The following is a 27,660-nucleotide window of genomic DNA, read 5'->3' as shown; positions in this document are numbered from 1 at the left end:
TTAAAACCCATGTTAGATTTAATTTCCTCATGCTTGATCGATTCGTTTCAAAGTTACTTTAAGTTACTTAAAAATATTGGGGTGTGTGTTAAATTCAGGAAAACGAAGTGTTCAACATTTACCTTTCGGACACTAAAAACAGTCGGCTTTGCTTCACATGTCATGAACAATCATCAATTAACTGATATAGTAACAGAAACATATCAAACTGGAGGTACACATGCGGAGTTGTACAATAATTCGAGTAATTTATAACAATGTCTCAAAAAGTAACGTTTCAAATGAAGGTGTACATTCAGAAGCTGTTTACTAGTGACGTAATATTTTAAGTAAAGAGGGAGCTGTCCAACTTTTCAGCTCTTTGCACGCAGCCTGATGCGATGTGGTGAAAAAAAAGACAAGCCAACAAACCCTTTGTTATCAGTCTGCACCTACTGTAGTAGCACGCTGCTTGTTTTCGAAGGGTAACACCTGAATACCGAGAATGGACGCTGATAGCAGTAATGTGACAGCAGCTTTGGTTGGCAATAGCAGTAACAGCAGCAGTACCAGTGGAAATGCGAAAGCTCCCAAACATTTGTGGAGGCAGCAGCACCACCACCCGCTCCTTCATCACCATCAACTCCACCATCATCCGTTCGGAGCAAGGAAGCACTACAGAGTAAGGCAGAGAGGCTTCTCGGACTCTGAAAAATACCTGTGCCCTAGAAACATGGACCGAACCTACGCAGTCGACACTGGACACAGACCCGGTTTAAAAAAATCTAGGATGTCATGGCCATCTTCGTTTCAGGGACTAAGACGGTAAGAATGAGGTTGTTATAAAGTCAAAAGGGTTTGTAAAATATTTGTCGCTGAACACTGAGTGTTATTTCAACCTTAAGAGGACTAAGTAAACAGTTTGAACAAAGGAACAAAGAAACCAAAGTCTCTAAAAGAGAGAACGGTTTTAAAATAACTTTGAAATCACTATATAGTATTACGTGTTTTTAATTAGAGACTAGATTATTATTATTGTGCTTCTTTAAAGTGGGCTTGTACCTTAAAAACCGATCATTTGTTTTCGGTCTAGGATGTTTATAAAGTCGCAGAGATTTGTTGATATTTGAAATCAAATAAATGAAAACTAACCCAGGAACTTTTTGTACTGCAAAAAGTATAAGTATTTCATGAAAGATTAGTATCCAAAAGTGATTTGCAGGGTGATTGGATCGCAGAATACCTGCATGCTTGCCCCTTGCTGTTGCGGATCTGAAGGGGAAACAATTTCAAGGATAGCGTTCAGTAATAAATCTGAGCAAATTGCCAGATCTCTTCCATGTGCATGTATGAGTTAGCTTCTTGGGGGCAGATGAAATGAAACAAGACATTCACCAAGAGACAGGTTAAAGGCAGAGTGGAAACTGAAATTATCAAGCGCTGAACCGAAACAAAGAAAAGTGCCTACTGCTTTGTGCGTGAGAAACACCTATTGGCAATAGTACGCCGTATAGGCATGAAACAAAAACCCGTTTCAACTCTTTCATGATTCTTGTGATAAAGTACTGTACGTACAACAAGCCTGTGTACGATTTTATCACTTCGCCTTGTCTTGTCTTCGTCATCTTATCTCTCAGTCATTTAGAATAATGCTATTTATATATATATAAAATAGTTTTCTAAGGGACCCTCATCTTCATGCGTTTTACGTGGTCAGAATACATGGCTGGACTCGCACAGCTGGAACTGGGTTATGTGTGTACAGACTCGAAGAAATCTCATTACGCCCAATTACTTATACATGGCCAGGCATAGCATTTTAAGCTCCCCTTATTTGCAACGAAAAGCAGGCTTTAGAATGCAGCCACTCGGTTCCTAGGACAAAATACAAAAGTGCCATATCGGTTAGGAAGGCAGCGTAGGTAACGTTTCATACAGACCGCTGTACTACTCAGTTCGTCCTTTCATATCAAGGTGAGGTTCTACAAACAAGAGACACACGTTTACTAAGCTGGTAAATGCAGAAACATGCGCACAATGTATCTACCATAGCTTTGGTTTTCTGCTGTTAAATAGTTGCGCACGGTCAATCTAAGTGTCGCTTTACATTTTTTTTTAAATAATTAAAAACACCAGTTGAAAAATGAATTTCAGAAACTACTGTAATGAGGATTTGTTACTACTTAGTAAATTCATACAGTTTCCGTCAGTGTATTAATATGTTTGTAACACCAGAGTAAATATTGTTTTTGTGTTTATTGTTCTAAAAAATATTACTTACCTCTATTAAAATCTGTATTTATCACTTAATTACCAGCTATCTGTGTGATATTTTTATGTATGTCACAGATAAATTGTCTCTTTTCAACAAAACATGATACACATAGTCGAGAAAAAAAAACAAAATACAGTAGTCACTTAAGAGTGTTAGGCTACCATGTGCAGCCAGCACAATCAACATGCGTAATTGCACAGAATCTATCAGCATGTGGAATTTTGTGGAAGGGATGCAGCTTCATTCTTCAACGAGAAAGTCATGAAATGAAAGAAAACCTACTTGATGGAACTGTAAAGCGCTGTCTCATGCATTATTCCAGAATATCCTATAAATGCTTGATTGGGTTCAAATCTGGTGACTGAGGAGGCCATGCCACATGGATGACATCAGTGTCATGTTCATCATTGTGGAGGGAATCATTGTAATTCAGGAAGTCACCCTCTTGACAGGAAAGACAAGCTACTGTACAACATGAGGAGACGATGATCACTCAGTACAATTAAGTAGAGATTAGCATAGACCTTGCCTTCTAAGGGAAAGAGTGCACCCCAACCTTGCCAGGAAAATGAACTCACAAGATTACAGGACCACCAGAATCCTTCACTTTTGACTTTTGAAACCAAGCACTCAAGACTGTAGGGTTATTTTGAATGTTGAGACATGGGCACTCATCCATTTGCTTAGAATGCAGTGAAAGATGATTCATTGAGACCTAATAATATTTCCCACAGCTTGGTAGTCCATTACCTGTGGTCTTCACACCACTGGACTCAGACATGCTCTTTGACAGATACAGTATAATGAGCAGTTTGTGCACTGCAACCAAACTGTGGTATCTACTCTATGGAGTTCTCAGTGGCCTTTTTTTAAATTAAAATAGCTGCTCAGGCCGAAGCTGGAATTTGCACTCAATTGATCTGCAGTTGCACCCTGGAACGTGCACTTCCCACCACTTTGTTGCCCTTGTGTGATGACAACATTCATTCCATGCTGACATCACCTTAGACACAGTTGCATATGAAACATCAGCCAGTTGAGCTGTCATGGTCACTGAAGCTCCTGCCATATGCCCAGTAATTGCCCCATCTCCTCTTGCAGCTTTGCTATCTATAACTATAGATTACCAGCTTTGTCCAGCTTTTGTCCTACGAATGTTGGGATAATATTTGCTTAATTAATGCATAAGCCACAGATTTTGTCCATAACCTATATTTTTAAAGCATATCAGTCAGATAATTTTATTAAAATTATGTATTATTTCTATGCTTTATTTATAATAAAAATGATTTATTATTTGTATGCTTTAATATTGTTTTTAATCAGACAGACTACTAATTTGCATTTACTCCTTTTAAAATTATATTACTCAAAAGTGACAGTTCCCCCTTTCATTATAATGTACCAAAAAGGTAAAAACATGCTGCCCCCTCTACACCCTAGAAAACAGAGGATGAGATTATTTTCAGATTCAGTAATTCCAAATAAAATTGAATTCAATTTCCCAGACTGAATGTATCAATGGTCCTAAGCCAGTTAAAATACTTCCTCTAGTGTTCCACATTTTCTTTTTTCTTTCTTAGTTTCTACATCTCATTTGAATATGTCTCCTTATGATTATTATAACATCACACATATAACACACACATTTCTGTGTTGTTCTCTACAGCAACAACAGAAATGGTGTAAGATTGGCCTTAAAAACATACAGTAGAAGCATACAGTGCAGTAGAAGGACAGGTATTTCTATTTCTCTAATGCCTTATATCTTTAAAGTGATACTGTATTATCAATATCGTTACTTACTCTGAATACAATTATCATTTTATTAAGAATAGGGGTATGGCTTGTTGTACAAATGATGAATTGTGTGCAGCGCAAAATTAAAACTGTTTGTTAGTATTAAGAAAAACAAGCAGTAATACTGTATGTATTCTAAGCCCAGCTAGCTTTTAAAACTATACTTCGAATTTGTAGTCTACAATCTTTTTCCTTTTATTGAGTTTTTTTATCTTTAGATGCATTATTGATATTTTACAGTAAATCTGCATGACCATGTATCGAGTATTGTAGGGGCAGAGTGATTTGCACATTATTTTTGTATTAATGTAGTGTAAAAAGGTGGAATGGAAATCACATAATGTACATTGCAGGAACAGTCCTCATGCTGGAGACTGCTGGAGACTGCAGTTATATCCTAGAGCAAAGTTACTGTATGTTATCCCAATTCCATTAGAAATGTACCAGCATTGCTGTGGTAACTCCACCAAAAGCCATCTTTACATAGACTTTACAGAGTCTGCTAGATCCACCTACTTCTCTCACATCATTGAAAATCACCAAAACAACCCCAGACATCTTTTCTCCCCCATCAACAGGCTGCTCAAGCCAAACTGCCCCACCACATTACCTGCCTCATCACAACTTTGCAACACATTCTTAGATTTCTTTAGTTCCAAGATTGACAACATCAGGCATCACATTCTCTCCACTACGCATGTCATTTCCACACCTCCTCCCTCCTCATCCAACTTCTCTGGTTCCCTTCTCTCCAGCTTCTCTCTTCTTAACTCAGCATCCCTCAACAAACTAGTTACATGCATGAACCCCACCACATCTATCTTAGATCCCATTCCCACCACTTTATCCCAGTCCTGTTTCTCTTCTCTCTCTGTCCCATTGTCCTCAATATTTTACATGAATCCATGAGCACTGGCATTGTACCAACGGTCCTCAAAACTGCTGCCATTACCCCCGTGCCAAAAAAGCCTAACATGGCTCTCGACAATCTTAACAATTTTCGCCCCTCTCCAACTTACCCTTTCTCTCTAAAATTCTAGAAGGTGCTGGCACACTTCAGTTACATAACCACCTCATGACAAACAACCTTTTTGAACCCCTCCAATCTGGCTTCCGTCAACTTCACAGCACAGAAACGGCCCTGGTCAAAGTCACCAACGATCTTCTAATAGCTTCTGATTCTGGTTCTCTTTCTATCCTCATCCTTCTTGATCTCAGTGCTGCTTTTGACACTGTTGACCATAACATCTTACTCTCTCGTCTTGAGACTGTGTTTGGAGTTTCTGACACTGCCCTCAAATAGTTCAAATCTTACCTCACTGATCGCTGTCACTTTGTCTCTCTTAATGGGTACAGGTCTGAAACTGGTCTTGTTAAGTCTGGTGTCCCTCAGGGCTCAATACTGGGCCCCTTGCTCTTTAGCATTTACATATTCCCTCTTGGTCAGCTTTTAAGATCATTTGGCCTCAGCTTTCATTTTTACACTGACGATACTCAAATATACATCCATACCAAACCTGACACTGATGTGGCTGTCTCTATTCTATCTAATTGCATCTCTGACATAAAAATTTGCATGACTCAAATGTCATGCTTATTGGTACCCCCCATCAACTTCGTAAAGCCAGTCCTGTAACCCTTTCTGTAGATGGCTCTGTACTTGAGCTTCAATCAAAATTGAAAAACCTTGGGGTTATATTTGATTCTGGCTTAACATTTGACCCACATGTGCAGCATACTGTCAAAACATATTTTTTTCACCTTAGAAATATCGCAAGACTACGGCCTACGCTATCATTAACTGTGGCTGAAAAGCTGATCAACACATTTGTATTCTCTCGAATTGATTACTGTAATGCTCTACTTGCAGGGGTATCAAAATCCAAAATGTCCAAAAATGTCCAAAATTCAGCAGCCAGAATCCTGACCAGGTCTAGTGCAAGTGTTCACATCACTCCTGTCCTGGAGTCCCTGCACTGGCTTCCGGTCAAATTCCATGTAGACTTTAAAATCCTCATGCTCACCTATAAGGCTCTGCATGGCTTGGCACCTCAGTAACTGTCTGAACTATTATCGCCCTACTCCCCACCTCGCAACCTATGATCTTCAAATTCTGTCCTCCTTACTGTCCGCCAAGCCCGTCTACATTGTATGGGCAACAGGGCCTTCTCCTGTTATGCCCCCAAGCTCTGGAACTCTTTGCCCAAGGATATCAGAGAGTCACCTTCTCTAAACTCCTTCAAATCCAGACTCAAAACCCTCTTCTTTAGAAAAGCCTTTACTTAACTGGTTCCATTCTTCACCCCTCTGCTCTTCTTAGTACCACCATCCACGGTCTCCTCTATATATTGTAATTGTGTCTTATCTTGTGCATTCTCCTTATTTATTGTTATACTCTTATTATTTATTGTTATTGTCATCCTGTAAAGCGCTTTGAGAAGCCACATTTAAAGGCACTATATAAAATAAAGTTTATTATTATTATTATTATTATTATTATTATTATTATTATTATTATTATTATTATTACATTAAGCCATGTGATGTACTCTCAAACCACTTAACACTACCAAAACTACAGTAGGTAAATCACAAGGCTTGAGTATTAACTTTATTAGTACTACAGGAGTTTACATCATTTACTTTTGTGACATGTTAGTAGCAATCCCTTGCTGATTCAATTACTAAAATGATTTTCTTCTTTATTCCCCCTTTCTTGCTTAATACTTAGCCATAGGAAGGTACAGATAATTTTGTCTTCAATAAAGCTTTTGATGACCTGAATGTCTTTGTATAATTCTAAAGAGGAAATCAGTGTGAAAATATCATATGAAACGCAGAATAATAGAATAATACTTTTTATTGTATTTCAATATTTGTTTTATGGTTATGTTTTTAATATCCCTGATTACTACTCCAATCATGATTACTGTATTCTCAGCTTTAACCAGTTTCAGCAATGATGATCTCATAGAGTCAAACCCCTTTTTTACATTCATACATCATTATTTTATTAGAGTAGTGTGAAAAGGAGGGTCAGGATTTCAGACTTATGCAAAAAACTGTCACAATCAGAAAGTAATCTTTTCTGAGTTTATCACAGGATGTCAGTAGTTAAGCAAAATGGAAAAAGGCTAGTTTCAATTTTGAAATATGAATTGTGAATTAGAAAAAAAATTGTGATTTTTGTTAATTTTATTTTTGGATTAATACATTTACTCTAGATTCTTGTATTGTAAATCCTTGTTGTGAATTCATTTTGAACACTGACATTATAGCTTTATAATTTGATGTTATACAATATATCAAATGATATATCATTATTGTAAAAATAATATGTACTTTTCATATGAAATATCATGGACTTAATATCTATTTGTGCTATTATAATTTCTGTGCTGTTATTGTTCCCTTTGAAATTGAGAAAACATTCGACTTGTTACTGTACACTTTATGACATTTCAGTACATTTAAGATACTTTCAGCAATGAAAGGGCGAAGACAAATGTTGAAAAATATTCAAATAAAGTTACAAACACTGATACTAGAAATTATATTAACCCATGTTATACTAAATGAGGAAAGTTGTTAAAAAATATCCACTGGGCATTACAGTTTGAAGCTCTGTGAATGCACTACAAGAAACCATGTGTCCTCCTTGTTTTTCATGAGTGGTCAATGCAGGTTTGATTGCACATCAAATTGTATCAAATCGAACTTGTTCTTGTTCCAAACATATGAATCACCATCATACAGTTTCAGACTCTGTGAGTTGCAGTATGGAATCTGTGTATTCATTTTTATCATAACACCACAATTACACATGGAAATGTCAGATAATATACTGTAGATTGAATTAATAGATTGGACCTTAACAGTCCACAGCAGTCCATATTACATTCTTAATTATATGTTCCAGTTTTCAGTTTTTAGTGATTACTAAATATAGTTTTAGAGGCCAAATAGAAGATTTTTGTACACTTAATATACTGTACATTATATGTAATAAATGTGTTTTCTTATTAAAGATTTTATGTGAGCATAAATGACATTGAAAGACAGAATGAGAGGTACATGGAAAATGTCCATATGCCACAACATATAATTTTGAATATATGCTCTTTTATACCTTTTCTTCTATTATTTATCATTTTATTAAAGCACTCATGGTTAAGAGATGTGCCAAACAAACAAAATAAGAAGAAGATGTCAGTGTAATTACTGAGCAGCAATATAGTTTTAGAAAATAAAGCCACAGTATGATGACTCAGAAGTGTAAAAGCTGTGTATATAAGAAGGAACATTTTTAGAAAGAGTAGAAGGCTTAATACTACCATAGCCAACAGTGAAATCAGTCAGATGTAATATCACAATATGGGGCCGTATTACCTTATGTGAAGTGGGAGATAGAAATAGAAAGAAGTCAAAATGGCATTTTGTGTGCTGTGAAAACCAGTTGGGTTTCCATTCAATTTTCTACATAAGAAACAACAGAAAAACAATGGTAATAATCACAAGAAACATTTCAGGATCCTATAAGGAAAACTGGATATTCTTTGGAGGGAAAAAATTCTTAATAATATAATGGAGTTATGTGTTGGACCTGTCTATGGATGAGATACTGTATCCAAAATTGATATCTCTGCTCTTTTATACTCTACATTGTAATTCACGTTTGGCTTTATTTTGATTTCTAATAGGATATAACAATTATTACTTAAAAAATGTAATTGATTAAGTCATTTCAGCTGAAATTAGCATCATATGAAAACCTGAGCATGGGACAGAACACTGTGAATACAGTCAGCATAAACCTTTGCCATTAGAACCTGGGGAGGAACGAAACACAATTAACTAATGAATAAAATTGAGTGGCTCTAGAAAAAAAACCAATACAAATCTTGGAAGCACAGTCAGGGGTTGTTGTAAAGCAAAGTAAAAATGGATGTGGTTGATAAATAGGTAATGCAAATATGAAATACAGATTAATCGAATAACTGGTAGTAATATAAGTATATTATTGCAAATAAAATCACAAAATAGTCTCTGTCCAAATGAGAGGAAAAGAATATGGCATTAGAGAAATGGCATGAAATAGTGTGGAAAATCTGTACTGTATATGCTTGGATTTGTTTCTTACCAGATCAAGACGAAACTCAGGTTAGATCTCTTCGTTTATTAGATGTACAGTCTCAGTGTTGTGTACAGTATAATATACACATAATATATAGTATTATATGTATTAAATGAATCTACAGTATGTGTAATCTTAAAACACACTTTTTTAGCTTTACAATTTAGTGACAGGCAAAGAGCTTGGTCATCTATTTGTACAGCAATAAGTCATCCCTGTTGCTCTGCAGTGATGAGGAGCATATGTCATTTGTTTTAAGAATCTGGCATTAAATACGTCTGCATTTTTCAATGAGTACCATTAAATATTTAATCTCCAAAAAGCAGATGGTGCCATATTTCTGTGTTTTATTATTTTGTGGATATCACATTTTGTTCCAGATCATTCAGGCTGTGCTGAGGTGATAAGTGCAATAGCCCCCTGTTTTGCCTGGTGTAATTTATAGTAAGGAAATGCAATGTGATTATAAACTTCTTTAAAAGTCATATGCACAGATAACCGTAGAGCTTGGAAGAGAGTAGAGCAATCAGGAATAAGAAGACATAGTTCAATGTCAGTCATTGCCAAGTGAAGAAAGGACACAAAGTCCTTCCTTTCACATCATCAAAGTGCATGTTGAGATAGCTTTTGGAAAGTAGATCAGAAAAAGAAGTACAGTACCAGTGCATTAAAAGGGCATTGCTGTTTGACATGTTTGGCAATATGTTCTGAAGTAGTAATGTATAATTTCAGGGTTAATCAAAATAGTGGATATAAACTCTATTTTAAAATAACATTGACCTGAAAATAAGTCATGGGAGCTGATTCAGCTGACCAGATGGTCAAACGGGTCTTTTAAAGACCTCTCTAAATTAAATTAAGTACATTTGCAGATATGAAAAGGCACAGAGGGAGATGGAGCAAAAAAGCAGAGATGTACAGTTAGCTCACTATCACAAAACTGACATTATTGATTGAAATGCCAGTTTCAAGCCGGCCACCTTTGCAATTTAAGATGCTCCTATAAAAGCCAGTGCTTTCTCAGGTTAGATTAATACTAGTGTTCAAAAGTGGCATGGTATATGAGCTGCATAAGCAACATGCTTCTTTTACGTCCCCTGAGAGATGCAAACAACAAGGTACAAAGGGTGAGTAGATGTAAAATCCCAGTCAAAATGTATGTGGATTTAAAATCACTAGTGCTGGTTCTTCAGGTACACTTGCATCAGTAGGTTTAGATGTTTTTTACAGTATTTTTTCAGCATTGCATTGTAAGAATGTCTAACATGCAATACAAGGAGCACTTTATGTATCCATAGCTTTGTACCATCTGCAAAAACTATCACAGCTTTACTTAAAATCCCACTGAAATGTAATATTTTGTATTGCTATTTTATTGTTTTTTTTTTAAATAAAGCAAGTTTAATAATATTTAATTACAATTACAACTGGTGTTTTCATCAGCTCCTGACGTTTTTATCTGGTGAAGGCTTAGCTGTAGAAAATACATTCCAGATGACAGAGCAGCTCATATGAAGACATATGTCACTGATAAAACATGTAAAGAATTTAACTTAGCTTATTTTACTTTATCTTTTTAATTCTAGAAGTTTAATTATAAAATCTCAGACGTACTCATTACATACTTCACTCCCCAAATCTCTAATTTTGATACAGCTGAAATTCATATTAAATCTTTATATCAAAGACCTGAAATCGAACGTACAGTATTCAACATTAGTGAGGTGTATGCTAAATAAGCATGGGACAGAACACTATGAACAGGTCTGTTACAACCTGACCGTGCAGAATAAAGCATGGAATAAAACAAGCGCCAAAGAATTACAATATCTTGGAAAGACTGCTGAAGCTTGTTGGAGAGCAAAAAGATATGGATGAGAGTAATACTGTACATATCTATTTACAAATACAAAAATGAGCTGAGAGGAACTATAAAAAACAAAATAGTTATTGATTGTTTCACACTCACTGTGACCTACTGTAGGAAAACATATTCCTATGGCAAATAATTAAGTTAGGTCTCATGTGATTAGCTACTGTATATATTCAGCAGCCCACTGCTGTTTTGCCCTTCAAAGCACACATCCTTGCTGGAGGTTTCTTTAAAAATAATTTCCTTGGCCATCCATTGGATGCTGCTGTTTAATTATTGAGTAAGTGCTTAGAACAGCTAAGATAAAGAGCATGTGGTAAATGGTAGTTGACTGTGTGAAGAATATCTCCACAGCCGAAACGTTGTGTTTTCTTTCTTCTCTTCTCAGCATGTAATAAACCTATTGCTTGTTCCTTGTATCAAGAATATGCTTGTGTGCTATGTGATAAGTTTGAGCAGCTCCCCTACTTGAATCATTTCCTTGTCTGAGTGAGTGAGTTTTCCCGTGCTCACTCATTAAATTGACACAGTTTAAAACATACACAATTGAGGTTTTGTTTTATTTTTTTATTGGAGAAAATGCTGTTTACAGAAGCAGGAGTACAGGTAAATTATTAAGCTTGCTCCTGCAACAACATCTTTTTTCACAGCAATGAAGTGTTTTGACATTGATACAAGAATAGCTCATGCTCCATTCCTAAAACAGTTGTAGACATTTGTTCATGTATAAATAATAGGAAACATTAAGACATGGCATGGTGGCACGATGGTTAGCATTGCTACCTCACAGTACTGGGGCCCTGGATTCAATTCCCAGGGTGCTATCTGCAGGGGCTTTGCGTATTCTTCCTGTGTATTGCATGGGTTTCCTCCAAATGTTCTAGTTTCCTTTCACAGTCTGTAGACATACTGGTATACTAATTGGCTTTTGGCAACATTAGCCCTGGTGTGTTTGTGTCTCTGTGTGCCCTGGAGTAAACTAATGTTCCAACTAGGGTATATCCTGCCTTGAGCCCATTGCTTACTGGGATAGGCTGTGGTGAACATGTATTGGATAAAGCAGTTAGAAAATGGATGGAATGGATATATTGTTTTACAACTGAATACTTTAAATGTTATTGTCATTAATGGTACTGTTAACTGTAAAACTCCCCAGAGCCTGGTTATCACAATTACGTGTAATATAGGTATTACAATTATGCAGTAATTTATATCATTAAACTATACAGTATAACAAAAACCTTATAATTATAGTTGTTTGGGTACTCACTGACAATAACTTGATATCTATTTCCCTCTGAGCACATGATCGGAGTGAGTGATGAACCAGTTGGACACTACGTTTAATTTTAAATGTTGATTTTAGCTACTGTATTTAATTGGGATGATCCAAATCATATTTGGTGGGCAGTAGGCCTGACATGGTAAAAAAAGTAGGAGGAACATCAGTCCCCGTTTGCACTTGATGGATAGTTGTGCACATTTGAGGGGATTGAAGCAGCTGAACTAAATCACCTAAAAGCAGCATTCTGATTTAAATAGCTCTAAACATCCTTAGATCAAATATGAAATAATATTTCAAATACAGTTAAAGCAATAAAACAGCACAAAAGGCAATATTGTGCTTCTTATTCATTTGCTGTTTCTTGTTCTCTCACACCTTTTAATAATATCTTTTCACTTCTGAAGTGCCAGCATAAAAGTTCACCAGAAAACGTGTAATTTGATCTTCATGTCCAATAGTGTGTTTTACCAGTAAAAATGAAAAAAATATATAGATCATATAATTCAAGAAGACCTTCCATATATTCTCTGACTTACCTTTTGAGCCACCTACAGAATACAGTATTAGCTGAAGACCACTTACAGATGTAGTGTAATTGATTTCTTACGTGAAATCACAAATTTGCCAAGTCCCATAGGAGTATTTTCTTATTTTATTTCATTGTTTTTTTGTTATTCCAAAGGATTTTCTAGTTAATTTGGGAATGTCCGTTTTTTTTGGTTAACGTTTTCTTTTTTTTCTCAGAAATGTTTGATAGTAAATTGGGTCAGGTGCACATATCTTTCCTCTTTCGTTCAGTGTTGTTGTGAAGAAGGGGGAATGCCAGAAATCCTGAAATACTGTACTTATATTTGCTGTTTCCATTGTTTTTCATATCAGGAAGCATCCTGCCATATGAAAACAAGTGGCTTAAACTATCAGGTAAATGACATCTTGATGATGAAAAGCTTTATGAAGTTATGTACAGGCAAGTCACCATACATGCTAATAACTAAAAAGCTGTGTAGAAGAAAATCATTACTTTTTAAAAAAATTATGTGGAGTTACAGTACATTTTCTTACTATCTTGAATTGTTTTAGTGTCACAGCCCTCCAGAGCCAAATACGACCTGGGAGGATGGGCCCTTAAAGATCTTTCAACATCTTGGACAGTATAGACAGTACAGGTCTGGTTCAGGGCTTTAATTGAAATTAATTTAAATGCAGTTTCTAAACTTTTTCATGGAAACGTTTTAACAGCTTTCACAGATGACAAAATTACTTTCAGAGATGAGGTGGCTTTTGGTGTTGGTTTCTTCTAAAACATGATTAGTGTGAATAGTTAGCAGCAAAGTTAGCAGCAAAAACACATTACACATAAAGTCGACTAATTTAATTTTGGAGTTCAAACTCTTTTTATTACTAATTACTCAGATGAGTACTAGTAGACGGTTTGGGACATACCTCACAGAACGTAAGAGGGCAATTAACTAAATCTCTGCAATAACCTTGCTGTCCAGGGATTGAGAAACAGTGCTGAAAGCATTAATTTGCAGGAGTAAGGGCAGATAATTACAAAATGCACCTCTAGAAATGTGGCTCAATCCATAACTGGAGGTTTGGTGGAGGTTCTGCTGCCTCCAAGTAAAATTGTGAAATTAATTTCAATCTTCCTTCTGCCTCATTGTACACTACAGCTTCACGACCTTCAGCTTTGAGATTCACAGTACTACAGGTTTTCTTTTTCTCTTCTAAAGTTATAAACAGCTAAAAACTCCTGAAAAGTGTGAAATTAGTCCAATTACTGTAACGCAAGCATAAGTTCCATTAGGTTTCAAGAGCTGCGATGTAATGAAAAGCAGATTTCTAGGTCTAGAGTTGTGTGTAACTATTGTACACATATGATGGAACAATTAGTCCTTTAAACAGCATTTTTTCAATGCCTGAACATGGCATTACTTTTAAAACTGCATGCAACTTGTTTGAACCCCTGCGAATGTGTCGTTAATAAATAATAAAACAAAGAAATCTGAGACAAATCAAAACATGTACAGTATGCTGAATACACTTGTTTTAAATAATCAAAATATTTTAAAATAGTAGATATCTTATAAGTTCAGTAGTTTGGCCCCAAGCTATAATTAGTGGGAAGAGGCTTGATTATTATTAGTTGTTTCAGCTTGCCATGCTGTGGGAATGGCGACCTATTCATAATGACAATGTTGTCAGGAGCCCTTCTTTTCAAAAGGAATGAGCCAGGGAGCTGGTGTAGGCATGGTGATGTGGGAGAGGGAGAGGTGAGAGAGAAATTAATTGAGTGGGTGATTTGGATTAAGATATTTATGCACAAGACACTGGACGTGGGGCAGATTAGGATTTGACCTGCTTCTGAACTTTTGTATAAAACTCCTTTAATTGTCTGTAAGAGAGCAAGTGTATTGTATCACTTTCTCTTCCAGTTCTTACTATAGAAATAGTAAAATAGTAATTTAAGTGACTTACAACATTCAACATCTAGCAACATCTTACAACACAGCAGTACTGCGCAATTATTAATTGTTGGCATCAGTCTGCACCAAAAGCAAATGAAATATCACAGAGATTTTGTATTACAATCCACTAAACTTTCAGCAACTATTTGCTGGATGTTACAGAAATAGGACATATTTAAAGTCTTTTTCTGATGTTAAAGATTCTACTAGATCATTTGACTGCAGATTTTGTTATTGGGATGAATATATGTCTGTCTTGTTTTCAGGTATACTGTATGATCAATTGTGCATATTACCATGCTATCAAAGATCATACCTAATGAGGTTATGCAAAGTTAACAAGAGTGGTCAAACCTGCAGTACATTTAATTGAAAACAATATTTTAAAACTTCATAAAGCCATGTGATTTAATTGTTTAAAATCAGTGTGAATGTTTTCTCCAATATGCTTTTGGATACAAAAGTGTCACAATGTGTTATCTAGGCCAAGACACCGTTTTATCTAATTTGATTTGTATTCATTGGGTCCTTCATGTTTCCCCATGAAGGGGCATTCTCCTGAATTTCAACGTGACTTGTGAAGGACATTTATCTCCCCAGAAGATATAGTGGTTAATGTAATACTGCCCTTTGTATAACCCAATAGACTGTCAAATAAACCCGCTAAATCTTCATTTTAGCACTGCAAGAATTCTCTAGACTTGTACAGTTCTGTCTTGAGATCCTTTATTACTTCTATGAATTATTTTGTGGCTGGTGTCACACAGGTTTTTTAAAAACATTAAGACATAACGAACTGAAGTCATTCTTTATAACTGGCTTACCACAGATGAAAATGACATTTTTGCCCTACATATAGCTAAAAAAACATCAGTGTGCAAAATGTTGCAAGTAATACCACAACACTTGATGTTTTATTACTTTTTTAGAAAGGATGGCTGATTCAGGATGCTCAAATGCTTCTCAGTCAACATAGAATTAAAAAAAAAATCTTTCAAAAATTATTTAAGTAAAATAGCTTTTTGAAAGCAATTACTTTATGCAAGCAGCAGGGCGAATGTTGAAAATAATCTACAGGCAGTTTAGTAACATTGCTGTCAAATACATGAACAAAGAGAGAAACATTTGCCCAAATTGAGGGAAATAACAAATGTTATGCAGATAACCATGGGGACACCAAGATTAAGTGTTTTTACAGACCAGACAAATACCATTCATCATACAGTACATGGGGAATTACTGGAATAGAAATGTTCACTTATTATAAAAAAAAAACTTAATGACTTTGGTGGCACAGTGAGTAGCACTGCTGCCTCATGCCTTTGGCTTTCTTTCCAGCTTTCAAAGAGATGGTGACTAAACTAGTCTATACTGTACATTGTCACTGTGTATTTGAATGTGTGCCCTGTGTTGGACTGCCATGTTATTCAGGAAAGCAGAGTGTAACATATTGTGTTCTTTTATTGTGAGAAGCTGATCGTAGCCCGATACACTATCACTCAAACTGGAGCAAAAAAAAAAATTGTAAACAGTTTAACTCAGTCTTTCAGTTTATAAATGTCCATGATAGAAAAGAGATGAGTTGTTTCTTTTTCCATAGTTTTTTGTTATTTTCTGCTGCTACCCAAACTTGCGGCAGAAAAGTGGATGTTTAGAAAAGGCTTTGTGTTAGCCCTTTAAACTTTAAACCATTCAGAAATCATTCATTTCACCATTTCAATAAGGTCCATTTTGTTATTTGAATCATTTACAGGAAGGAGAGAATTAAATAATGGAAAACTGCAATTAAGGTTATTACAGTAAGTCTTTTTGTAATAATGGGAAGCATTGAGCTGGTGTACAGTTTCCTAAGACATTTTAGGCTTAATTAAGAGCTGCTGATAAATGCTCTAGATTTACTAATGAACATTACAAAAAAAAAATTCTGGAGTTTTCATGTTTTGAAAAGTACTAATGCAAAACCTTTCCTTCTGATTCTTCCTCTTTTTGAGAAACCTGGAAAACTGTTTTTTTCCTGTAAACTGTATTCAAAAGTAATAGTCTTTGCACACACATATAACATAAATTAACAACATTATACTGTAACCTTAACACCATTGTAAAGAGCAAAGCATTATTTGTCATAATTAGTTACCTGAATTCCACAAAACATGGAGGTCACATTTATTCACAGCTCTGAGTATTTCTTTAAAATCCGTCACACAAATCTACAATAACATTCTGTTCTTTGTAAATGCAGTAGAAGCCTCCTGAAATGTATAGAAGCTTCCCTGTTTCCTTGGGGTATAAATGGAGATGACATACAAAGACATTCAATAGTAGCACTCATCACTGTGGGTAAGGTCAGAAAGTACTCTGATGGCTGCAGGCAAAAGGTCGTTGACCTACACAAGTTGGGGGATGGCAATAAAAAAAATCCACAAACTCGAAATGTATTGTTTTCCTCTGCAGGGTCTATTATTAAGAAAATTAAGACTACTGGTGTAGTAACAGCCTGTGGTGACAAGATACCTTTGTATCCTATTCCTGGTAGAGTTTAGAGAAGTAGTTTAGGAGGTATCCATATATCCAAATGTTGCAGATTTCTAACACAGAATGGCATCTTCTGGACATAAAGTGTCCAAAAGCTACAGTACCACTCAACATTACATGCATGAATATACAGTATTGTATATACAGCTCTGTTCTCTTTGGCCATGCCCACAACATTGCCTGAGGGGTAGGACTTGGGGGAACCAGACTGTATATAGGGGGGTGGGGACTCTAAGGTGGGCTCTTCCCTCCCGTGTCTGTATTAGTGTAGGTGCAGCGCTGCAACCCCTGTCCCTGCGTGTGTACCTTTCCCCAGTTCTGGTTAATAAATCTGTCGTTCAACCCCTTTTCCTGAGTCCTACGCCAGCTCCATTCTCTACCGAACCCTGCATCATTACAGTATCATTCAAGGCCTGTATGCAAAGAAAAAGCCCCTTCTCAGGGCAAACCAGGAAAAAGAAGCGTATATTTGCCAAGCTACAGTTGAATGATGATTCAAAACATGTCTTATGGTCTCATAAAACACATTCTGTGCTAAGAAAACAGTCATATTCTCTGTGAAATGTAGTGGAGTTGTGTTGTATTACTGTATGTGGTTATTTTGCATCTACAGGTCCTGGGTCTCTCATTAAATTATGGAAATCATAAACACCAAAATACTAACATTGTAATTCCAACATACTGACACATTTTGGACAAACACCTGTCACCCTCTACCACTAAGCTCAAACTTGACCGTAAATGGAGACATGACAATGATCCGACACATATTGTACATCCAAGTCTACAAAGAACTGCACACAAAATGAATGCTCTCAACTTGCCCTCTCAATTTCCAGAGCTCAATGCAATTGAACTTTTGTGATTCAGACTTCAAGGAGAGAGTTTGAGAAATGAAACCAAAAGGTCTGAGGGTCATAGAGCGAGTCTGCCTGAAGAAACTGTCAAAAATCCTACCAGATGAGCCAAAACCTTATATGCACTACAGAAGCTATCTTGTCAGTCTCAGCCAGGCCTGAGAAGAACTTAAAAATACCAACTTCAGGGGTGTAAATGAATTCCAGAAATATGTTTGCTGAACTTAAATTATTCATGACAAATATGACTTTGCTTTGTGTAAAGCTATTAAGATAACAGTAAGGCTGGATTCAGTTTTTAAAAGTATTTATTAGTAGTAGCTTCAAATTTGTATGTACATATTATGTGCCAAATTTTGGAATGATAAAATTACAAATTATTCCATTCACCTAGATACACCATGAATCATTAAAGACATGTAGTGGTCCCGGTGAGGTGATACCAAACATTAGTCACATTTAGAATCAGATTATTTATTTTTATATGATTACTAATTTTTAAACTGTACTGTATGTTAAATTCATTAAAAAGGTCCAGTTAACCAAACACCAATGTTTCCACAATGCTTGAACTGCTTTTGAAATGCTTCAAAAGTCCTAGCAGTACATCTATCCATTTTCTAACCACCATCCAATTTAGAGTCGCAGGGGAGCCAGCACCTATCCCAGCAAACAACAGGACCCAGGCAAGACACATCCTGGACGGGAACCAGTCCATCACAGGGTAGACTCAGACAAAAACTTAGACATGCACACACTCACACCAGGAGCCAGTTAAGATCCCCCCTATGTCTTTGGAGTGTGAGAGGAAACTGGAGCCTCCAGAAAAAAAACCACATGAACATAGGGAGAACATACAAACTCCCTACAGGTAGCACCCCAGGTCCACATTTGAACCCAGGGCACCAGTTCTGCAAGGCAGCAATACTAACCACTGGGCCACCAAGCTGCCACTATCCTATTAATGTATTTGTGAAATGCTAAATTAAGTTAGGATAGTTTATGCAAACCATAAAACAAATCAATTTTTTTTTATTAAAAAAGAATGATGCTGACAAAACAGTCATCTTGTTATTGCTTTAGTAAATGTGGAAAAAAAATAATGTATCAGTCCACACTTAATTTAGCTTGCAACAAGAAGTTTGGTGTAAAATAACAGATTTTTTTTGTGAAACCATCGGTATGTCATTTGGTACAGCTCATTTACTCAGATACACAAATACTCAAATCAGCAGCAGTTCTGCAGTTTATTTAAATAGATTTCTATATGAATTTCTATAGGAATGTTAAATGACAGTAATGACAAAATAAAGACTGTGTCATAGATCGCCACCTTTCATCCTTTTTCTTGCACATTGTGCCTCAGGTTATAGGAATATCTGCACCACTAGAGATGTTGACACAGGTTTATAGGAGAATGTGAGTAACTGTACATTGATAATAAGATAAATGACATAACCAGTATTATTTCCATCTTTAGAGCTTCATACTCTTAGCTCTTTGTCTGTTACAAAGGGAGTTTAAGGGAACTTTTTTGTATTTAAAGTTACTACCTTCAATTGTTTCCCATTGGGTATTAGGGAAAATACAAGGGTGTTTCAACAGATAGAAGCTTCTATGATAATTTGTTTATTCTTAGTCAGCAATAGGTATAACAAATAACACCATTGATTTGAATCAAGTGTAATACAAATTCATGTTAAGCTTGACTGTGATTTGCTGGGCAAGTGAAAGCATTTTTATCCATGGATGTGGGGCTTGGGTGCTGGGTTTCACCATATTCTGAATGTAAGGTATTGCTCTACACATTTTTCTGAAATCGGATCTGTACATCTCCGGTAGTTGACACTTTTTGCCTGTGTTATACACTTTGCATTCAGAAAATTCTGTTTTACTGTGTTTGCACTGTGCCAGTCATGATTTTACTACCACTTGTTAATGCCACAGGTGGGTGGTATTATCCAGTGGGTGGATGATGAAGCATACAATAGTGTTTTATGTACGGTATTCAAACCCATTAGTGTAGCTTGTTTTTGGGTTACACAGATTGTATCCACAAGATTTGTTTGACTTAACCAGAATATCTGGCAGAGCTTACTAGGGTTAATAAATCCCTTGAGGTGGTTTTCATTAGGAAAACCTGATATATTGTTTACAGCACTACTGCAGCATGTTTTTACCTCCATGCTACAATCTGCATTTATTCACTTGGAATATAATCGCTTGTGAAATGTAATAAAAATCCCCAGAAAAGCAAGTTCCACCTCATTGTCAGTGAGAAAGTACAATATACTGTACCAACAGTACATCAGTTGCTACTGAAGTTTAAATATTTAATAAGGTGGTGCTTTTATAGAAATACAGCTCCTACATATGGCACTTCCTTGGAGAAAGAGAAAGAGCACTGTTGTCAAAATGATATCAATAAATATACTTTCCATACAGACTATTATTTCATCTGACAGTAGGCAACAATTATTGCCTCCAATTCAGGACTGACCCACTGAAAATTTCCATTTGAAAGTAATCTGGAATATTGATCACCACTAAGAAAAGCAATGGGTTTTAAGGTCCTCAGTCTTAGTGTGCAAACTTCTTTTAGCTTTCATTTTGGTGATAAGACCAAAATAAAAGCTAAAAGAGCATAGGTGGATGTCAGATTAAGAGCAGTATGTATGAAAGATGTTAAATTTGGGTTCAATTTTGGCTGCAATCTGTTCTAAGTCTGTTCTAAGTTGAAATAAATTCTTCTGATTGTTTCTTTGTTATGTCCTATCTAAACTTCCATTTTAGGAGTGTTCTTACTTTCTATTAAAACATAAAAACAATTGATATTGGTTAATAAAGTTGCCTTCCCAGCTTTTTAAGAACATTTCAAACCTGACATTATCACCACCTGCTGTTAATTTACAAATCACTAACCTGGCTGCCTTAATGTTAAATAATTAAAATATGATTTATTGTCTATTTCCATTATAAGATGAGACCATAAGTCTTTAACCTGTGAGTTAAATAATTGCAAACAGAACAATGTCTCACCTACACTTTTACTGTGCGTGGCCTATTTTATTGAAGAAGAAAGCTCCATTCCAGGAAGTTGGATCTGATTTTGCAATAGACGTTAATCAAAAGGTCAGTGCTCCAGGTTAGTAGATTGTCACTATGGCTACTTTAGAAACCATTGATTAAATAAGTCATTAATATGTTTGTGCAGCTACAAGTGATTCTAAAGTACAATAAAAGTGTATAAAATCTATTCATTTAAAGAACATTTGAGACTATCAGCAAAAAAAACATCTACATTGGGGATCAACCTTTATTTTTTATTTAAAAGGCATCAGTTTTATTCTATGCAGGGCAATGCAAAATAAAACAATGTCTATGTGGTTTGAGTTACTAAACCTGCAGAAAGAAACAAACATCATGGGACTTTGAAAATAAAAGCAAAATACAGGACATAGCAAGAACATAAGAAATATTGATGATGAGAGCATGCTATTGAGCACATGAGTGCTCATCATTTTCACTGACTGACTGTGTCAGTCTGACACAATATCAAACCTAAACTTGAAAGCTCCCAATGTCTTTACTTCCACTACTGTATGTGTCCTGGTATTCCATGCTAAGACTCTCTTTTTTAATTATTTTCTAATATTGGTACAAAATGTACTTTTAACCAGTGTTCTGTTACATCTCAGTGTTTCACTCACTGAACTTAACTTGGAATAGCTACTGGGATGTACCTTATTAATTGCATTTTGGGATTTAAAAAAAAAAATCTCAAGGTCCCTTATGCCTTGGACCAAGACTGGAAATATATTTATGCCTGTCCTTAAGCCCTGGAATGTTGGCTTTTGGAGGGAAAAAAAGTGAATTATCGATTATCAAAGCATGGAGATGATTTTTATAGTTACTCTTTGATCCTGGTTAAATCACATGGTTTTGTCTTTTTGTACTGTATAAACATTTATTTTGATGTTATACAGTAGATATGAAATAATAAATGAAGAATATTAATATAGTACTGTTCAATCGTTCAAGAATTAGTTTTTTTATTTTGTCCTAATCTTTAAGTTAGGCTGAAAAAATAAGTCTACCATTTGCCAGAATTGAACAAAAATGAATATGCATAAGGACATGATAATTTTCATTTGCTATTGAATGATTTGTATACTGTAACAGAGTTATTATTTAACCATTTAGTTACTGGAAATATAAAACAAGACATGGTAAGGCACAGGGAAAATGGGTCTGTAACAAAATCTAACATTACTTAACATTTTAGTACATACTGTGTTTCATACAAATAATTTTGATGTTCTACATTACATCAGTAGCTGAAGAAACTGCAAAATACATCATGCACAACTATATTTTTAATAAAATAAACTTAATTTCTTTTCACAGACAAGATGTGCATAGCATTCAAACAATCCAATTCAATCACTTATTTTTAAATGTATGTTTTATAACTAAGAGTTACAAGGGAATGAAGTATTTTAATTTGGGAAAAAATACGAGTTTAAAGCTTTTCCTGTTATGTTTCTTGTTATGCCTTCATGACAAAGATTGATTTTTTTTGATGAGTGACATTTAAATTGTGCTAGTTATTTTGACAGCATGGTGTTCAATACATATGAATTGTACTAACAAAGACCTTTACTTAAAGCAATTGCAGAACATCTGTAACCCCATTTCATGTACAGCTGGAATTGTTTGGGGCTATTATACACATTTGTATAGTACAGTATAGTATATAATATGTACAAGTGTATAATAATAAAGATTGTATTGAATTATGTATTTGTTCAGATTAAATCCTACAAACTAATATTTTTAGTTAGTTTTCTTCATCTGCTACCATATTTTTCTATTCATTCTAAAAATTATACTTTCTCCAGTACCCATCAAAATCTGTCTTGAAGAGCATTTACTGGCCACAAACTGTTGACCTAAAAAGAAATCTATAAGGTTTTTCAGTTTACATAGCTGTTGTTTGTTTTTTAATTTAGCAAAGTCTGGCAATTAAAATATCATAATACTTGATCATTCACCATCTGGTGCTGTTTGTAGGTATCTCTTTTCATTTTCTCAGATACACCATCTGTTTTACAAAGAGGCCCAATTTTGTGTAATGCCCTTCTGTAAATGCATTTAATAAATTAAGTCTAAATTTAAACGGATTTTAAAACATTTTTAAAGTTTATATGATCATTTTAATTTCTTTAATATTCTATTTTGTTGAAATGTATCATTTGTTTATGTTCAGGCATTTTTATATATTCTGTGGAGAGCAGTATTCACACACTGCGTTCATCTCTGTGAACACTTTTAAGATTGATAAGCATTGACACATCATATACAGTATTTTAACATGACAATTTTAATCTGTTAACACATTACTAATTGTTATATTTATGTGATATGCAGAATATATCTATCCTTTAAGCCAGCATTCATTGTTTTTTTGGGGGCTTTTATGTGTGGTATGGATTAGTCAGACCTTACTTAAAACCATGCTTTGCATACTGTACAGTACATTCAACATTATTGATCCAGTGCGAGGCCTTTCTCCATCTACAGTATAACAATTTTTTTGAGCAAGGTAGTGAGAATAATAAATTCATTAAGACAGTGCTGATTAACAAATGACATGCCTCTTTTCCAACTTCTAACCTCTAAATCTACTAAATAATGCTTGATGATGACTTTAAGTTGATGGCTCCTTTATTTTTTTATTTTAGACATTAAGTTATAGTGATAAGTTACATTTCACCATACATTACTTTTTTGGCTTAATTTCCAAATTGTGAGTTTTGTGTTCTGTGCTGTCATTACAGACTTATAAAAAATGCCTTCTCTCCTGCCCTTTATGCTCTTTAGAAAAAAAATATGGTTCCTTTCTTTGGAGTTAATCATAAAGACGTTCTAAAGTATACAGTATGTTGATTGTGTATTTTAAGTTATTTTCGTTATTTCAAACAAAGCCATTAGGTAAACCTCACACTACTGTAGTGAAAGGAGAAAATAACTTACTGAACTTTGCTTTTAAACCCAGCCCTCACCACAGTTTATATTCTCTTCCTGAAGTTCCAGGAACCAGCTAATGCAAGCCTTTAAAATTATTCTAAAGATTAGAAAGTAGTTTGGTAGCATATTTTTTAGTATTTGATAAATGGCTCAGCTTCAGTGCTACTCCAATTTAAAGGCTAAACATGACTGTGAATGGGAAATGTGGTAAACAATTTCATGCTACAATGCTTCAATGTTTTTTAAATGTGGTTTGTATACACTTGTGTGTTGTCAGAAATCAATATTTAAGACTGCATTGTATTAAGATAGTTCTGCTATCTGGGGAGGAAAATAAAACATTTCCAGGTCAGAATCTTGAGTAAATCACATGCTGGTGAATTTAACATAGTCAATATGAAGAAGTATTTATTACCATTTCTGTTGTGTCTAGAATAAGAATTTTCAACCACAAGGCCTATGACTGCTCGTAGCAGAGCTAGTTTGGATATGGTGACGACATCGCCCTCCTGCGCGTGGCATTTTCAACCACAAGGCCTATGACTGCTCGTAGCAGAGCTAGTTTGGATATGGTGACGACATCGCCCTCCTGCGCGTGGCAGGGACCTCAGCTGCCTGGGCTGGGGGAGGTCTCCTTTAGCTCCTGCAGCTGGTTCCCTGTTGTATCAAGCCAAAGACCCAGGTTCGCACCCCAGGTGTTGCGGGACGAAACGGGCAACGGAGGGTATGAGCCCGCACGGAACCGCGACGGTCACATACTGCCTGTGGCAGATGAAGGGTATGAAGTCTCAAGTGTATTTCAGTACATACCCTCCCTACCACAGTCCCTATTCTTCACTACAAAAGATGCTTTATGCCAGGTCTTATGAAATATTTCATAATTTTACATTAAAGGTATGTAAGCAATTTGAGATGTTAACTACAGATGCTTTTTTTATATACTTGAATGAGGCTAAAACGTTACATAAACCAGTGAGTTTACAGAAAGTCCTTGTCAGCTCTCAAATCTTTAATGATGTCTTCCATCATTTCTACCTTAATTCTATGCCTTTAGTTATGGTCTTAGCTTTTGGCTCAAGGTACAGTATGTCTTGTTATTAACCATTCGAATAATTGTGTACGTTTAATGTCATTTTCACATTTGGTTGTGAAGTATCATGTATAGTAGATTGCATTATATACAGTATATATAGTGTTTAGTGTAAAATAAGGTACAATGGTTTCTAGCCTTATTCAAGAAAAGCACTACAGTTTTTTTATAAAAGATTTGTAGTGAGATGTGGGGCTGGAGGTATTAATTGTATGAATCAGTTGTATTCCTTGCCAATCCTAGACAATGGTCCTTGTGCTTGTTATTGCTGTTGCTAATTAACATGCAGTGTTATTAATTATTTCACTTAATTTATTTAGTTGATGTTTTCTGTATATCTGTTACAAGTAATCTTTGGTACCTATTTATAGAGATGGGTTTGTAGGATTAATCTGAGTAAGATATACAGTACTGCTCAAGGGCATACCAACACTGTTCCCACCTTGGATTACCTTATCCAGACAAAGATCTTGAATCTAATACCTTCTCACCTCCTGGTTGGAATATTGTAATTCTGATCTTCCTAGAATGCATAAAACACTCCAGGCTTCCATCTGACCAAAACTGTGTCGTCAAAGTGTTAACATGTACTGTAGCATAGTCAGCAGCTACAGTACACGTCCCCCACTCTGTCTCATCTCCACTAACTCTCAGTAACTCAAAGAATAGACCTGATCAGGAGTCCAGTGCACTAATCTGTGATTCATGTAAAGGTATGCTATTATTATTAATACTAGTGGCATTCCTTCAAAGTCTCTTTTTTATGGCAAGAAGGATACAAATACCTAATGACTTTCAGTACAACCAGTGGAACCATGGCTTGTAACTGGTGTTATTTGGTTCTTACATGTCAGTGTAAACTACAGAGGTTTATCTTAGCACAAAAGTTTGTGAACTCTGTTTTTCACTGTAGCGACATAAACGGGCTTTAACTTCAACAATCTTCAAACCAAGATTGTTAGCTTTGTATGGCAGCGTTCTAGTGCCTTGAGGAAAAAAAAAACATACAGTACTGTCCACGGGACTTTTTTTCTCCCAATAAAAACTTTTTATCTTTTAGATCTAAGTTTCTTCAAAGATATACTGTATTTGTGCAGCCCAGAAAGTAGCAAAAGGTTACTTTCCAAAAGCATGCAAATGCAATTACTACTGTTTCTAACAATTGTAGTATCAATAGTTTCAATTAAAAATGTCATGAACCTAGCTTAGCTTAGTGTAACCCACATGCATTTGATCATCTTAGTTATCTTCAAAGGATAAAAGGCAACGTATCTCTTCAAGAGAAATGTGTTTGAAACATCCATACATTTTGCGACAGCTGAAGGGGCATCAGAAATTCATTATCAGGAGAGTACGTTTCAGAATATGATATGTACACAAGGGTACTGAGAAACACAGCAAAAAATAGCATATTATAAATCGAAACGTCATTTTTAATATAAGCGCCTCAAACTAATTTCACTTTTTTAAACTTAGTCTTTTTATAAGTGTCTTCTCCTATCTCTGCAGTTCCCATTTTTTATTTATAGTTCAGTTTTACTAACTGCATGCAAAGCCCTTTTCATATCTACTTTAAACATGACCTGTCGGCTGTGTGTCCAGATGTGAATTTTATTGAAATGTTTTTGAATTTCATTTTCTGTTTCCCAGATTTGCTAACCCCAAATCCTAAATTGGTATGATCTTCAGACATGACTAGTTTACAAACTTTCATTTACTTTCAGACTTCAGAAAGGGTAGCAATATTTACAGTTCACAAATTGTTTGCCTGCATCAGAATAAAAATGTGCAGGGATGCAAGAAGTCACAGAGCAGTTCAATGAAGGGTTGAAAAATTTACACAGATTAGAGCTGTCCCCCAGATGGGTGTAATTTAAATACACAATGGAAGGGGCACGCCATACATTTATAACACTCTTTGCCTTCTTTGTGGAAGGGAGAGGGCCTGTATTTGTAGAGGGCATTTTTGGCATTATGTTTATTTGATTTACTTCAGTGATTAGTAAGAATTATTTTAAAATAGTTAAAATAGTTTTTTATCTTAAAGAAGGTGGGTTTCTGAAGAAAACTAGTTTTGCATATAAAAACATTTGTCCCTGTTGTCCATTGACAAACAATGTCTATTTACATGATGAAAACACCTCTCATGCCATTTAATGGCTTTGTGCCAAGTCCAGGCAACATTTTGGAGCGGGGGAAGGGAACTTAATGCCAATGCTCTCTCGGACTGCTGGGTGATTCTACAGCTGCAGTACATTTTGTGATATATGAAAATTTACAAAACAGTAGTTGTGTTATTTGTTATTATCATGAATGAAAAATGTATTTGTCTCC

The 27,660-nt window shown here is 35.4% G+C and overlaps 1 protein-coding gene across 2 annotated transcripts in view; it reads left to right on the top strand.

The window, feature by feature from the left end:
* Positions 1 to 469: 469 nt before the first annotated feature.
* pde4d (phosphodiesterase 4D, cAMP-specific) overlaps positions 470 to 27,660 on the top strand; it is a 368,823-nt gene continuing 341,632 nt past the window's right edge. For both annotated transcript variants that reach the window (XM_088629738.1, XM_088629736.1), the window contains exon 1: positions 470 to 804. In XM_088629738.1, the coding sequence (XP_088485864.1) occupies positions 485 to 804 (320 nt within the window). In that variant the 5' untranslated portion in view covers positions 470 to 484. The remainder of the gene's footprint in view (positions 805 to 27,660) is intronic.

Source organism: Lepisosteus platostomus, chromosome 4 (assembly GCF_059453375.1).
Source record: "Lepisosteus platostomus isolate fLepPlt1 chromosome 4, fLepPlt1.hap1, whole genome shotgun sequence".
Lineage (NCBI taxonomy): Eukaryota > Metazoa > Chordata > Actinopteri > Semionotiformes > Lepisosteidae > Lepisosteus > Lepisosteus platostomus.
Note: the sequence above shows the minus strand (reverse complement) of the source record. Positions and strands in the feature narration are given on the sequence as shown.